The sequence below is a fragment of the Neurospora hispaniola genome (genome assembly GCF_033458365.1).
Source record: "Neurospora hispaniola strain FGSC 10403 chromosome Unknown B0T23scaffold_4, whole genome shotgun sequence".
NCBI classification, from domain to species: Eukaryota; Fungi; Ascomycota; class Sordariomycetes; order Sordariales; family Sordariaceae; genus Neurospora; species Neurospora hispaniola.
Genome location: NW_026944409.1, coordinates 1,845,621 through 1,861,652, shown reverse-complemented (window position 1 = coordinate 1,861,652; position 16,032 = coordinate 1,845,621). Strand labels below are relative to the sequence as shown.

The 16,032-nt window shown below is 47.9% G+C and overlaps 4 protein-coding genes across 4 annotated transcripts; 2 read left to right on the top strand and 2 right to left on the bottom strand.

Annotated features, from left to right (window-relative positions):
* Nucleotides 1-1,154: 1,154 nt before the first annotated feature.
* On the top strand, nt 1,155-3,262 carry B0T23DRAFT_141233 (uncharacterized protein). Its single transcript, XM_062832362.1, has 3 exons — nt 1,155-1,340; nt 1,435-1,635; nt 1,716-3,262. The coding sequence occupies exons 1-3, from the start codon at nt 1,289-1,291 to the stop codon at nt 2,963-2,965; spliced, it is 1,503 nt and encodes a 500-aa protein (XP_062692872.1). The 5' UTR covers nt 1,155-1,288; the 3' UTR covers nt 2,966-3,262.
* A 394-nt stretch (nt 3,263-3,656) lies between these two features.
* Nucleotides 3,657-5,340, top strand: B0T23DRAFT_141243 (FMN-dependent 2-nitropropane dioxygenase). Its single transcript, XM_062832363.1, has 6 exons — nt 3,657-3,922; nt 4,005-4,568; nt 4,689-4,717; nt 4,816-4,901; nt 4,964-5,140; nt 5,222-5,340. The coding sequence occupies exons 1-6, from the start codon at nt 3,757-3,759 to the stop codon at nt 5,331-5,333; spliced, it is 1,134 nt and encodes a 377-aa protein (XP_062692871.1). The 5' UTR covers nt 3,657-3,756; the 3' UTR covers nt 5,334-5,340.
* A 14-nt stretch (nt 5,341-5,354) lies between these two features.
* On the bottom strand, nt 5,355-8,293 carry B0T23DRAFT_337853 (amidohydrolase family-domain-containing protein). Its single transcript, XM_062835833.1, has 3 exons — nt 7,430-8,293; nt 7,231-7,282; nt 5,355-7,170 (listed from the first exon to the last, which is right to left on the bottom strand). The coding sequence occupies exons 1-3, from the start codon at nt 7,954-7,956 to the stop codon at nt 5,818-5,820; spliced, it is 1,932 nt and encodes a 643-aa protein (XP_062692870.1). The 5' UTR covers nt 7,957-8,293; the 3' UTR covers nt 5,355-5,817.
* A 669-nt stretch (nt 8,294-8,962) lies between these two features.
* On the bottom strand, nt 8,963-12,348 carry B0T23DRAFT_442027 (putative ubiquitin-protein ligase; the record flags this gene model as incomplete). The annotated part of the gene is made up of 7 exons (XM_062840803.1): nt 11,851-12,348; nt 11,712-11,734; nt 11,609-11,647; nt 11,421-11,526; nt 11,227-11,384; nt 9,131-11,150; nt 8,963-9,062 (listed from the first exon to the last, which is right to left on the bottom strand). Exons 1-7 carry the CDS (start codon nt 11,880-11,882, stop codon nt 8,963-8,965), a joined length of 2,478 nt encoding a protein of 825 aa, XP_062692869.1. The 5' UTR covers nt 11,883-12,348.
* Nucleotides 12,349-16,032: the final 3,684 nt, after the last annotated feature.

The following is a 16,032-nucleotide window of genomic DNA, read 5'->3' as shown; positions in this document are numbered from 1 at the left end:
CAAGCACGTGCCTGCTTACTGAATTATGACAGGGCCGATGAATCTAGACCAGGGTGGAACTATCAAGGAACAGTACCAATCAAAAACCACATTCCGGGACGGTACAGACGGGAGACCAGGAACTGAAGCAAGTTCCTGAAGATAACCAACTAAAGGGAAACCTCATTGACGGACATGGTTGCAGACGATGGACACCAAAAACTCGGTTGGTTCCATCTCCACTTCTGCTACGTCGTATGTAGTGTAAAGAGCCCACAGGAAACCTCGAGGTTCCACCAAAGACTTTTCTGCCCTGGAGGGGAGGGACCCGGCTGCATTGGGTCCTGGCGGAAAGACCCACTGAGAAAGCTCGAGGGGAAGGTGGTTCCTCTCGTTCGCATTGGATGGACAGGACCTTCTTGATTTTGATTCCTTGGCTTTCTCAAAAAGCCTGGGACTCCGGCAGCTTACTTATCTTGTCTCTCTGCTTGTCTCAGATTTGATGGCTGTTCAGATTCAGTTCGGCTCGGCCTGTCGTCACATACACTACACTTCGTTTCTTCCTTTCTTCTCTGCCATCTTCGTCTTTGTCTCCTTTCACTTTTCTCCCCGCCAGTTCCTTGCAGCCTTCGTTCGACGTTCACACTAAAGACTAAGCGCAACTGACGGCAGTCAACCGTTGGTCAGCCATTCTAGACCACTCTAGCAACTAAGTCTAGCGACGCTCCGTCTCCAGCCATCCGAAACGAATCTGAAGTGTTTGTGTTGATCGCTCGGTTGAAACTTCACCGTCTTCTCCAAGCCCACACGGCCCCCCGGTCGTCCTTATCACGACCTCAAACAGTCAACACCCTGGGCTGTCCAGTCCCCATTCCCCCGGACCGTCTCCGCCAGCGATCAAAGCTTTTATCCCACACTTTCGTCATAGCCACAGTGCCGTTGGTGCAAGAGACGCCGGTGCGGGTTCCCGACAGACAGTTGTACACTACCTCTCTTATCGGTGCATATAACCGCTTGCCTCCCTCCAACAATATCGTCATTACAGATTCATTCCGGCCTTTTTTGCACTGCCTTTGGCGTCGACTTGAATCAAAACAAAGGCACAAAGAAGAAGCAGGTTTTTAAGCGATACAGACCATCAAAGTCCCAGCAGACCGGTTTATTTCGTACTTTGACGCCACCGGGTGTAACCACTCCCAAGACGGGATTCGACGACGTTGTGAAAGGACATTTCTTGCAATACGTGCCTTACAAGTGCCAATCTCTACACCCGTGCAACCACCACTACAGCCCACCACATCTACCAGGAATGAAGTTTGGGGAGCAGTTTGACAGGGAGTCTGTCCCCCAATGGCGAATCCGTATGTCTTTCCCCGTCTTGTTCCGCCGGTTTTGCTGATGACTGTGCCACATCTCACCAACGAATGCCTGCTGATCTTTACCTTAACCGAGCAGATAACATCGACTACAACTCGCTAAAACACTACATCAAGGCGCACACCACCAGGTCTCAGGGAACCGCGATTGCCATTCCAGGCCACCAAGCCGCCGCACTCTCAAAGTTTGAAGACGACCTCTACGACGAGCTTTGCCGACAACATGATCGTGTCGACCTGTTTGTATCAAGCAAAGCGGACGAAATAGCGCGCCGTCTTCGTATGTTTACCTCGTCTCACTGCCACTCTGTTCTCCCAACTCCGGCCGCGAATTACTAACATCTTGACACACGTCGCCAGAACACTTGTCCAATCAAATACACGCCCATATTGTCCGATGCGCTGCCTCTACGAGAACGCGCACTTCGACCAAAAGACAGCGCCAATTTGCAAGATACGAACAAGAATTGCTACAATGCGGTGACGAGATCCAGGCCCTCCAACGCTTTGTCAATGCGCACACCGTTGCCTTTCGCAAGATTCTAAAGAAGTACCGGAAATGGACGGGCTCGGCGACTCTCGGCTCGCGGTTCAGGGAAACCATCCTGGCGAACCCCAAAAGCTTCACCAAGCGTGACTTCTCCCGGCTTCAATCACAATACGAAAACCTGCTACAGACGATACGCTCTGCCTCGCCGAGAGATTCGAGTCGCAGTGGCAGCTCCTCACCACCTACCCAGCCCGCCACGCCCACCCGCCCGACCGGCGCTGGGGAACAACGACTTGTGCCGAACGTGACCATTGTTCCTGAGGATGATGCCCCGACAGGATATTGGAACGAATATGACCACGGCAGCGAAGCCGGCGACGACCGTTGCGGTGAATATGCCATCTATATCAACCCGGATGAAGAGATGAAATTCCCTGGTGTAAGCAGCATAATGAACTGGATCTCGTCGCCAATGAAGAAAATTATGGGGCGTGGCCAGGAATCAACACCAGACCAACGCGCAAACGAAAGTACAGAACAGCAGCCTCTACTAGGATCCTCGCAAACCCAGTCGACCGACCGGTACGGCGCTACCCTCGCGCCGCCCAGCTATTTTACATACCCTCCTGGCGTTGCCCCCATCGACACCGACATCGACGATGACAACGTCAGCGATCGCTTCACAAACTCGCCTCCACACAGCTTCAGCCGTGGTCGTTGGCGCGCCGAGAGAAGAGGCTCTTACGGCTATGCGTCTTCTGAGGAGTTCCCGGAGTCGGGTTACCGAAGCCTAGAACAACAACGCATTGCACGCCATCGTGACGAAACGTTGTTTTGGGGCACTTGGGGCTGCTACCTGGTCACGTTTGTGCTGATGGGTATTGCGACAATGTTGATCATGACGGGCCGCCACAAGATGAGAATGGAGGTAGATGCTGGCGTGACAGTTGGGATCGTCACCTCGCTGGGCACGGCAGTCGCTGCGTTGTGCTTGTGGAATTCGAGGCACGAGTTTCAAGCACCTTCAATGATAGGAGAGATCGCGGTGTGGGTGACATTTGTAGTGGCGTGCGTCGGCAATGCGATATTGTTGGTCTTGATGGTGGGAAAGGCGCCCTGATGGCTGCCAATGCTTATGCGATCATGCAGGTGAGAGTATGTTGCCCATGCCAAGGGCCAAGGGGATACGGGAGCCTTGAAGTTCTTGACAACCGATATACAGCAACTCATGTGTTGCACATAGCTTTGTTCAAAGGCCTTGAATAGCTCAAAGGACAACATTGAATAGACAGACAGCGGATCGGGGCTACCAGACCCACAACGTCATCTAGCAGATAGATCATTTTGATGACTGATCCAAAAACAGACAGTACTATACATTCACCTATGACCGCGACTTTCTGATTGAATGGCATTGCCGCCTCATCCTGGATCTATATATAAAATATCCACTCAGGATTTCTGATCATGCTTCCCAAGTTCGGATTTCGTCTGTCAATGTTTAATTATTTGACCGAGAGACCTTGCGGGGAAAGGAAAGGTGCAAGTGTGAATCACCTATTCTCCTCGGTAATTCACCCCATGTCCGACCCATACCAAACATCCCAATCAGGAAATCGTTCAGTAGTACAACAATTTTCGAAGTTTTCGAGAAAGTCGCAAGTCACTCAACATAGCCACCGGAAAGCGATCGGCTGTTGTCGTATATAAGAGTGACCCTTCTCCACTTTGAGTTGTGGTGTAAGTACAACCTCCGCGGAGAACCTCATCGCCGAGTTGGAGTATTTATAATAAGCATACCGTCACCCCGCACCTCACCTCACTTGAAGCTCTGTTCCACGATCCTTCACCAACAATAACAACAACACCAAAGACACTTGAAATCAGAATCAACAAGATATACCAATAAACATGCACTTCCCAGGCCACAGCAGCAAGGAGGAATCCGCCCAAGCGGCCCTCACGAAGCTGAACTCCTGGTTCCCCACCACCAAGAACCCCGTCATCATCAGCGCCCCCATGTATCTCATCGCCAACGGCACTCTTGCGGCCGAGGTATCCAAGGCCGGCGGTATTGGTTCGTCTCCCCTTCTCTTATTACCACTCACCCATCTCATCTACACCCCCCAGCACTAACACCACCGCGCAACCTTTTCCAGGCTTTGTCGCCGGCGGCTCCGACTTCCGCCCCGGCTCCTCCCACCTAACCGCCCTCTCCACCGAACTTGCCTCCGTCCGCAGCCGCCTCGGTCTTACCGACCGCCCCCTCACCCCTCTCCCCGGCATTGGCGTCGGCCTCATCCTAACCCACACCATCTCCGTCCCCTACGTAACCGACACCGTCCTGCCCATCCTGATCGAACACTCCCCGCAAGCAGTCTGGCTCTTCGCCAACGACCCGGATTTCGAGTCCTCTTCCGAGCCAGGCGCAAAGGGAACAGCAAAGCAAATCATCGAGGCTCTTCACGCTTCGGGGTTCGTGTTATTCTTTCAGGTGGGCACGGTGAAAGATGCAAGGAAGGCGGTGGCAGATGGGGCAGATGTGATTGTTGCGCAAGGGATCGATGCGGGAGGGCATCAGCTTGCTACAGGGAGTGGGATTGTGAGTTTGGTACCAGAGGTTAGGGATATGCTTGATAGAGAGTTCAAGGAACGAGAGGTGGTGGTTGTGGCGGCGGGAGGTGTGGCGGATGGGAGGGGGGTTGTAGGGGCGCTGGGTCTAGGTGAGTTTTCTTTCTGTGTTCTCTCTGGGGAAGTGAAGTGAAATGGATGAGGACAAGTGGTGCGTGAATGTGAGGAGGTGGGTAAAGATGTGCTAACTACCTGGTTAAATTGATTAATAGGCGCCGAGGGTGTGGTATTGGGTACTAGGGTAAGTTCTTCACCAGATACCACCACCAACCAACCCTTTTTTTTTTTTCCCTCCTCCTTCTGGATGGGAAAATAAGTACTGACAAGCATCCCTTTCAGTTCACCGTAGCAGTCGAAGCTTCCACCCCCGAGTTCCGCAGGAAGGTCATCCTCGAGACAAACGATGGTGGTCTCAACACCGTCAAGTTAGTCATACCCTTTTAACCCTGAACTGCACACCAGCAGCCGACTGACAACCAAATTACAGATCCCATTTCCACGACCAAATCAACAGCAACACAATCTGGCACAACGTCTACGACGGGCGAGCGGTTCGCAATGCCTCTTACGACGACCACGCGGCCGGTGTCCCCTTTGAAGAGAATCACCAGAAGTTCAAGGAGGCAGCGAGCTCTGGGGATAACTCGCGGGCTGTGACTTGGTCGTATGTTTTTTTCTCTCTTCTTTCCTTTATCTTGCAAAAAGGCTGTTGATGCTGTTTGCTAACTGGTATGTCTATGTGCAGCGGGACTGCTGTGGGTCTGATAAAGGACCAGAAGCCGGCTGGCGATATTGTTAGGGAGTTGAGGGAAGAGGCCAAAGAGAGGATCAAGAAGATTCAGGCTTTTGCTGCTTAAAAAGGGGGGGGGGGGGGGGGGGGGGGGCCTAAGGGGTGCCGCGTGTAATGATGGGTGATTGAAAACGCATGGGTCAATATCGTAACTACAGATCGCAAGCGAGTTTGGTCTTCGGTTCCTTGGTGATCTTTGACTGTGTTCTGCCTCTTTATTGCTCTTCGTCGTAATAGGCACGAGGGATAGGAAGCTAAACCATGATAATTCGAAATAACATAAGGAAAGAAGTTATTGATTTCTTGTCGAAACGGTCGGGACGGTGATAACAGAAAGTGGAGGGACGCTGACATACTCTCTTTGGACAGATCTTGTCTAATTCGACAAAGAACCAAAACACGTTCTAGTTCACACGACCCTTGTATCTCTTGTCGTGTATACCATCGTTGTACGTCATCCAGTCATAGCACCCATCATACATAACATCATCCATGTTTGCAACATTACCTTTGCTGTTTACTCTCACCTTCACAGTTTCTTCACAACTCCTTCACAAACCCTCCCTCACCCCCTCCGCCCCATTATTCACTACCTTCTTCGCCACCTTCTCCTCCCGATCATACACTTTCCTACCACCAACCCACGTTTCCCTAACCTTAATCTTCCTCAATCCCTCCCCGTTGTCCCTAGCGGCCAACACTTCCAACGGCTCATCAAGCACCACCCAATCCGCAAATGCGCCCTCTTCAATAACACCCGTCTTCCCCTCTGTAAACATCCCGCCCGCCACCCCCTTGGTAAAGCCTGCAAGCGCCTCCTCAAGACTCAGTGCTTCATCAGTATACCAACCCTTATCGCCACCATCAGCTCCCTTGCCCGTGTGCGGGTTCTTCCTCGTTACGGCCGCGTACATGCCCTCAAACGGGTTGGGCGGCTCAACGGGGAAGTCGGACCCCAAAACAGGCTGGACTCCCAGTTCGTGAATCAAGCTGCGCATACGGTAAGCTTCGGTGGCGGTGCGCTCGGGGCCCAAGCGTAACTCGGCGTAGGCCATGTCCGAGGTGGCGTGCGTGGGCTGGATGGAGGGGATGATGCCTAGATCACGGATGCGGGCCTGGTCGGTGGGGTGGATGATTTGTGAGTGTTCGATGCGGAAGCGGTGGGAGGCTTGCTGGCAGTCCTTAAGTGTCTTTCCGTCGGAAAGATTGCAGGCGTCTTTGAGGGCGGCTTCGAGGGCGTCGATGGCGTACCGGTTGGCCAGGTCGCCGATGGCGTGGATGTTGACTTGGTACCCCGCGTTGGACCAGGAGCGGGCGAGAGACTCGAGGGTTGAGCCGTTGACGAGCAGGGAGCCACGAGTGGAAGGTTTGTCGGAGTAAGGATCGATCATGGCGCTGCCCCAGGATCCTAAGGCACCGTCGGCAAAGAGCTTGACGCTGCGGATGGTGAGCATACCGTCTTCGTGCTGGGTTCTGACAGAGTCGGCCTCGAGCGGGCAGAAGACATTGCGCTCGCCGCACTCAATCATGGCGTACACGCGGAGAGTCCACCAGTCTTCGTTCCGGCTGGCTTCATCATACACCTTCAGGTCGGTCGGCGTCACGCCGGCGTCGTTCATGCCGACCAAACCGACCTTGTGCAGCTCCTTCATGGCAGTTTTGAGGAAGGTCTTCTTGCGCTCTGCGTCGGGCTTGGGCCACAGTGAAGTGACGATGTCCATGGCGTTGTCGCAGAAGACTCCTAGGCCCGGTTCCCGAATGATCTCGCCACCGGGGACCTCCTCCGGGAGCGACTCGGCAGGAATAAGGTCCAAGATGGCTTGCGAGACCCAGGTACAATGCACGTCGACTCGGTCGAGCATGATGTATTTGCCCTTGAGAGCTGGGTCGGACTCGAGCATGGCCTGATGACTTGTTAGCAACCCTTTCGTTTATTTCTCTTCCGAAGCATAACAGATACTCACAGCACTAGGCATCTCCCCCAACACCATCTGATCCCAACCAACACCTCTCGCCCTATGATGTATCAAAGTCTGTCAGCCAGCCGTCCTCTCACTTTCCCTCCCGCGCAACACGCAGTACGTACACCCCTCCCCCATTATTCAATCCCTAATCTACTCACTCACTCACTCACTCACTCACTCACCCCTCTCAATAACTTACCAGTTTTCCTTACTCCCCACATCACTCCCCTCCCTTTCCCTCTCCTGCAAATACTCCTTAACTCTCTCCCTCACCATTTCCACACTGCTCGCTCCAAACAGATCCACCGAATGCAAAAACTCTCCATACTGAACTAGATGTCCATGGCCATCCCAAATGCCCGGGATAACATGTCCCGCTTTCGTCTCCACCACCATGTTGTTCCCCCCATCCTCATCGAAATAATCATTATCCCCCACAATCAAGACATCCTCCGCCGAGTGAAATACCTTTGTAAACCTGCCATCGGGGGAAACGGAGAAGCAGTCGGCTTCTCTAGAAGAGCCGGCGGAGGTGAGAACCGAGGTGTAGCAGTAGGTCTTTGCTGGGATGGCAGAGCCGGAGTTGCGGATGGTGTTGGGGCTGAAGAGGGAAGAGGAGGAGGCGGGGTGGTTGAGGTGGATGAGGAAGGCGATGGCTAAGGCGCCGAGCGAGAGGCGGGGAGCCCAGTAGAGGACTCCTGGGGAGCGGGGGGTTGGTGGCGCCATTTGCTCCTGGTGCTTTGGGGATTGTGACCACCTCGCGCTGTCTTTTTGCGGCGAGTGTTGGCAACGGAGAAGCTGATGTGATGAATAGAGGTGGTTCCCCTCAAATGAGCGTCGGAGTTACACAAAATGTGCCGAACAGATTTGTCAAAAGTTCGGAGAGACAAGAGGAATATTTGCCCCGATGTCACTGTCATGCATCCAGATTTCCCGTTTATCTGCCGTGCGATAATGCAGGAACCCCCACGCCGGTCGCGAATATTAACCGGACTGCCGGAGCCGCAACGTCTTCCGAAGTGCTCGGCCGGGTCTGACCGGGATCTCGATCCATCAAGTGAACTTCCAAGCAAGTCAAACGTCAAGGAGCGGATATGGTTGACAGAACCAAGACAACTTTAAGTATACAGCTAGGCTGCTCTGCAGTATCGACTGCTTAGTGTACATAGCGAGTACCGTTACGGTATCCCTACGGGATGACGCACATTGTATGGGTCCCTTAGTGGGACATTATATTATGTCTACAAGTATTACGCAGTAAACTTAGAACCCATCTCCTGGTTCCTGAATTGCAAACATAGACCACACGCCCTCGTCTTTGTCTCCAGGGTAATCGTTGTATGCACAAACTTGGCATTGCCTAATTCCATAACACCAACACACTTAAACGTATACCAGTAGCAGGATGCTGAAGCTCACTACTTGAAGGATCAATAACAAGCAAACAATCCATTTATATACAGCTCTTGTGCACCGGGGAGGGGCGAGGTAACAGTAGTAATCTCCGGTGCCAATGAACTTCGCACCAAACTGAAAAGAAACAAAAAGGGGTCGGAAAATAGATTGTTAAGAAAAAAAAAGCTGATGCTATCATAAATTCGACGCATGCCACCCAATACTCGTGTAGCAGTACCGTTCTTTCTTTCATGCAGCCATCGCAGCCATGCCACCGTGTCCCATATCACCATATTCGTCCCTCTGTCCATGATTAATCGCCCCTGGTTTTGTCCTTTTATTCTTGTCCGAAACCCATAGTCTCCTCCACAGCAATCGTAAGCTTTTGCTGCAGCATCTCCAGAGACTTGTACGGTGGCAGATCCAACCGGTTGAAACTGCACAAGAAAACAAAACCTGTTAGCGAAAGTCCTTACCACGTCTTCATCTCCGTATTCATACGTACCATGTATGCGCCTTGGGAAGATTCGTAATCTCTCCTGCCTTCTCAATCGTGAATCTACGAGGACCATCACTACCCTGGAGATCCTTGAATCCGTTGACTGGGATACGGGATGTGCCGGTCGTGAACTGGAGCAATCTCGACTTCTGCTCGCCATCCCACGACCGAACAGTCTGCCAGAAGAACTGGATTACCTCGTCTGACTCGGTATAACCACGGTAATCCGTGTGCTTCTTCCAGTCGTCGACATCGATCTCGGCAATACCACCAATCAACAGCTCAAGTTCGCGCTCATCAAACACGTTGATCAGATCCTGCGGGATAAGCTCGTGGAAGCCATCCTTGAACGCCCGGAACTGTTGCTCAATGCGCTTTTCGATCCTCCACTTCACCATCAATTCGACATACTCTTTCTTGTTCTCGTTCGTGACCGCAATGTTCCTACCATTAGGGATTAGATCCTCCTCGGTGATTACGCCGAACCGCTCGTCTTCAGTAGAGAAGGTCGCGTCAAGAACGTCGGTGATGTCGTTATCCAGCATCCACTGCAAAGACCGATGGAAATCGGCATCCACACCCTCCATATCCGCCAAGCTGACAGCCTTTCCGAGAACCATCTTGTACAGAGCGCCAATAAAGAAGGCATCCAGGAATCGCCTGTGGAAAATAGCCAGACCCACGACCCGGCCGATGAACTTGAAATAGTTGAGATGCTCAGGGTTGATACCCGAGTGGGGGTTGATCTGGAGGGTGTAGTTATCGTGGGCCGAATACTCGAACAAGCAGTAGAATGGATTGAACATTTCGTGAGAAAGGAGGAAGAAGAACTCGCGCGACAGACCGCCGTAATCGAGGCCGTCCTCGCCGTCGAACTTGATCATCAATCGTTTCTTCAGGTCGGTCGCCGATTGCCTCGAAATCTCCGCGAACGAATCCTCGAAAATGTGCGATCTTCTGACCTTAATGTGACACTGTCCGGACATGATCCGCATAGCAGGCTGCGAACGGAAATAGATGAGCTTCCTCCTGAAGTCTCTCTTGTACTGCGGTACGTTCTGGTCGAGCGACGAAGGCAGACGAGGATCATCCCAGGTCGTTGTCTTGGTATTGTGATCCACAAAGTAGACGCGAGCCGTGTTGGTGAGCCGCATCTCCCAACCACTAGGCAGGGGACCGAGCTGGGACACCGGCTGTTGTTGAATGGTCCCGTTCGTGTTGTTCTGGCCACCGTACATGCGAATGTACTGCTGGCGTCGAGGGTCGACCCAGGTAGTAGTGCGCGTGTTGTGGTCGACAAAGTACGGTCTTCCTTCTGGGGTAAACCTCTGCTCCCAACCAGCAGGTAATTCACCGGTTCCGGGGGTTGTTGCCCCGGTATGCATCATAGTGGCAGCATTGGCGGTGGCGGCGGCTTGCTGCTGCTGTAGGGTGGGGGAATTGGCGCCAGTGCGGTCCTCGGGAAGTGTTCTGTTCTGATGCCGTTGACGCTCGACTTGAGTATTGGCTTCGGCGGTACGGTTTTCGGCCGCCCCTGTGCCAGTTGGCCGATTCCAGCTCGTGGTCCGTGAATTATGATCAACATAATATGTCCTCCCCAAATGATCCTCGCGACGTTCCCAGCCAGCTGGCAATCTTCCCATTGAATCTTCGAAGGGGCTAAGCGTGCTATGGTGCCTGGCTTGCGCCGGAACGAGGGTCGACGGGTTCGTTGGGGCTGTTCCATTTGTCCCCGGGGTCGGGGCTGTCGACGACGACGAAACAGCCAGGCTAGCGGGTCGGCTTGCCAAAGTCATGTTATTGGCGGTTCCATTAGGTCCGGACATGGCTGATGAAGGACGTTCGTTCGCTCTGTCGTTAGAAATAACCGAACTCTGAGGGGTAAGTAGTGATGGCCTGCTCGAAGATGGAGGGGGACCGAGGCGACTCATGGTTGCTGTGAGGTTAGTAGATAGGTTTATGATCAGTTTGCCGTGCACCACGAGGTTGTCGGTCGATTTCTTAAGGTCCCGCGTGAGCATCTGATCTGTGGGTGTGGTGCATGTCAGTCCCGAATCGCGCTGTCAACCTGCAAACACATGTGAATTGCAGTGAAACCTTACCTTCCGCATCGGGAGCCAATTCTATTACGTCCCCTATCCGGACATTAATGACACCGAGGAAACCTTGGTCCTTCTTTTTGAACTTCTTTTGATCGAACACCTGGACAGCCAGAATGCTGTCCTCATTCACTTTGCTACGTTTTGTTAGCCAGTTGGCCCTTGGGCTGTCAAATCTGAGTCAAGGTCGAACCTACAAATCAAAGTGTTCGTTCCAGTATGGGTTTAGGGTGCGCTTGGAGACCTGGGTGGTCTTTGTCTGCTCACCGTTGATGGTAGCGACGGCGAACGGGTCGGGAAACCCTGTGATGATGATGCGGTTAGCATATGCCGCCTGGAAGTGGCTTAGAAGATGCATGACACCTGGCCACGGGGAGAAACATACTGAAGACATCTCGCTTGTATAGACCATCGGCGGCGATGACTAGAGGGGCATGTTAGTACACCGGTTGGTCATCGGACACATTCGTCGCAAAGGGGCTGAGTACTTGTTACGCGGAGATTGGGCTGGCTTTAATCGTGGTGGTCGTTAGCTGGCTGTTCTCTCTCTTGTGATCCGCGGTCCCTGTGGGCGACGCAAAGCAGACAAGATGGGTAGATGGAGAGTCTAGTCGTGGGAGAACTTACGCCGGCAGCCCCGAGTCCCGGCTGCTGGTCATTGTCGCAGATGGAGCGCGTCAACAAACTCGCACGCGGGGCTTTATGTTTCCGTCTCGTTTCTTGGACCAAGCAGAGGCTGGTCGCAATCGGTTCGGGTAGTCAGTCGCTCTCGCTCGTTTGGGATCGAGGACTCTCGGCTGGATGCAGGCGGGGCGGGGATGAAAGGAGGACAGGTCGCCGATGGTACAAGCAGGCTGAACGATTGATACAAAAGGGCCAACTCTCGTTGCGATGGACACTGACGTTGACGAGAACGCGCAGTCACTGGCAACGGAATGGATGCGGCAGGGTGGATGAAATTCTGTAGGTGGCAGTAGGTGGTAGATGGAAGCTAGAGGGACTCTTGAGCGCCCGTAGGTGGTGAGGCTGTGCTGCTCTTGGTAACTCGTGTGTGGCCAGCCGGGCCCCCCGCTTTGGGTATCTTGCGCTGTCAGGTAGTCACGGCGGCGGAAGGCGAACTGCAAGGAAAGGCCAAGCAATCCAAGAGGCCAAGGTTGGACGGCTGTGGCTTGGTACTTAATACTAAGTAATCTCTGTACTAGCAAAGTCGGCAAGGCAGGTCTGATAGGAAAGCACCTCTGTGAATCAACCAGTACTTAGGTAGTGTAAACTCGCTCGGATGTCTAGGTTCGTCTGGTAAGGGTATCTCTAGTTAGTAGTGTTGAGGTTGAATGCTGTCGTTTTTTTGTCGCGGTGAAGCTGCTGGAAGTGGCGGGTGGGTGAGCTTGGGTTCGACGGACCAACCCCAAGAAGGTCCAGGTGAAGAGCTCAAAGACCTTCACTAAGTTAAGTTGCAACCGACGGATGATAGAACCCAGCCAAAGGATGGGAGGGAAAACGAGGTATCGATTATTACGCTTAGAACCCACTCACACCTACAGGGGCAGACACCCTTACTAATCGGCTTTTCTTTCCTTATTCTTATAGCGGACTATAGCTCGTACTATACATATATAACTCGAAATAGTTAAAATTCACGCGTTCATTCTTTCCTCTTCTTAGTAGTATCTTGGACGCGAAGTTCGTATTCGTATTGTGAAAAAAAATTAGGGTAGGTAAGATAAGATGTAGATAAGGATATTAATAAAATAAGAGTAGTAATAAATAATAAGGATAAAATTTTAAGAAAATAAGAGGTAGAATAGGTAAAATAAGAGGTAGAATAGGTAAAATAAGATATAGATAAGGATATTAATAAAATAAGAGTAGTAATGAATAATAAGGATAAGATTTTAAAAAGATAAGAGGTAGAGAGAGGTTGGTAAAGATAGTAAAAGAAAGGAGGTATATAAATAAAATAAGTGATAAAACTTTTCAACAGCTATAGTATAGTAGTTAATATACTAACTACTTGGTATTGAGGTTATAGGTTCGATTTACGTTATAGCTTTTTTTTTTATTCTTTTTTTTAAAATGTATTTAGATTTTTATTATTTTAGAGTTATATATAAGTATATTACAATTATATTCCTTTTTCGTATACTTTATTTTTTACTAAATTATATAAAATACTAAAAAAAACGCTATATAAGTTTGTAATATAAATTCTTTTAATAATAATAAACAATAGCTTAAAAAGTTTTAATAAATAAACTTTCTTCCTTATTTTTATATACTTCCAATCTATATTACTTACTTTTATATAAAAGTACTTAAAGAAGTTTATAATATTTTATATATTTATATATCTATAGAAAAGCTCGCCAACTTGGCCGAGAGAAAGTGCCTTACCTACCCTACATTCAAATTAACTACTATACTACTTATATATATAAAGAAAGCTGGCCAACTTGGCCGGGAGAAAGTGCCTTACCTACCCTGCATTCCCTACCCTATATTTAAATGAACTACTATACTACTTATATATATAAGAAAAGCTAGCCAACTTAGCCGAGAAAAAGTACCTTACCTACCCTACATTCAAATTAACTACTATACTACTTATATATATAAAAAAAACTGGCCAATTTGGCCGGGAGAAAGTACCTTACCTACCCTACATTCCCTACCCTACATTTAAATAAACTACTATACTACTTATATATATAAGAAAAGCTAGCCAACTTGGCCGAAAGAAAGTACCTTACCTACCCTATATTCCCTACCCTACATTTAAATAAACTACTATACTACTTATATATATAAGAAAAGCTAGCCAACTTAGCCGAAAGAAAGTGCTTTACCTACCCTATATTCCCTACCCTATATTTAAATAAACTACTATACTACTTATATATATAAAAAAAACTAGCTAATTTAGCCGAGAGAAAGTGCCTTACCTACCCTACATTCCCTACCCTACATTTAAATAAACTACTATACTACTTATATATATAAGAAAAGCTAGCCAACTTAGCCGAAAGAAAGTGCCTTACCTACCCTACATTTAAATTAATTACTATACTACTTATATATATAAAAAAAACTAACTAACTTAGCTAAGAGAAAGTACCTTACCTACCCTATATTCGAAATTAGTACTTTATTTACTAATAAAAGTAGCTAATATAGCTAAAGAAATAATCTCTTACTTACCCAACACTTATTTCAAAAAGGTTCTATAGCAGGGTTAAATTTAATAACTGTAAGTCGATTTTTAAAATTTCCTATACTAAATAATTTCGCAGGAATTAAAAAGTCGCAACTCAACTTATCTACCCGTACCTTCCCTAAACCCGAAATTACAAGGTATATAAAAAAAGGCAAGAGCAACCGGCTAAAGTAAAAACAACTAGCTAAGGTAAGAACGACTAATTAAAGTAGGTACGACCGTATATAAGGTCGCTTAATAGGATTCTTATAGAGGGTTATACGCTTATAGCCGTCTACAACTATATATAGAGGAATTCTTACAGAGGGTTATATACTTATAACCGGGTTTACAACCGTATATAGGGTTACTTAATAGGATTCTTATAGAGGGTTATACACTTATAGCCGTCTACGACTATATATAGGGGGGTTTTTATAAAGGGTTATATACCTATAGCCGGGTTTGCGACCGTATATAGGGTTGCTCAATAGGATTCTTATAGAGGGTTATATACCTATAGCCGGGTCTACAACCGTACATAGGGTCGCTCAATAGGATTCTTATAGAGGGTTATATACCTATAGCCGGGTTTACGACCGTATATAAGGTCGCTTAATAGGATTCTTATAGAGGGTTATACGCTTATAGCCGTCTACGACCGTATATAGGGGGGTTCTTATAAAAGGTTATATACCTATAACTAAATATATAACTATATATAGAGCTAAAATATTATTACGAAAAAGCTATTTGGGTTTTCCTAAGCACTCTTTTATAGAATTTAAATTGAATTTAAATAATATTAGGCTTATATATTAATAAATTCAAATTAATTCTATATTCTACTAGGGGGCTACTAGGGCTTTTAAACCTAAACACCCTTAAATAGAATATTATCCTCGGTTTTAAATCTTAAGTATAGCAATATATAGATTATTAAAATTTTAATTAGTACCCTACAATATATTAAATATAGGAGGAATATTTATTTTAATATAAAAACTAATTTATACCGTTAAATAATAATAATACTACGACTTCCTCTATTATTTTCAGATAATAGAACGTCCCTATTAAATGTTCCGATTTAGCAGCAATGGGTTAATTTATATAAGAGTATTATAACTTAATTTATTAATTAACCTACGTAGGAATTTTTAGGGTTGGCTTATTTAATACTACTCTTAATTGTAATTTAAGGATATTTAGGGGTATAAATATTTAATAAATAGAAGTGAAAATCTAATTTATTAGAAATTAACTATTGTAAAAACATTTACTAAGGATATTTTTATTAATTAAGAATAGTAAACTATTGTAAAAATATCTATTTAAAATATATTTATTAATAATTAGAACGATAGGAAATAGTCCGATAGGGAATATAAAGAGTATCTTACAAAAGAAACTTAATTTTATTTTTTAGAGTAATTTAGTACGTAGTTACCCTACGGTCTACTGGGGTATTAACGCTTTATACACTCAAATCCCTTTAATTTTAATTAAATTCTATTTAATTAATAATTTAAAAAGAATCGTTTTGTACTAGGGAGTACCCTATAAGTATTAATAGTTGGCCTATCGATTTGGAGTATAGTTAATAACTATATTAGATT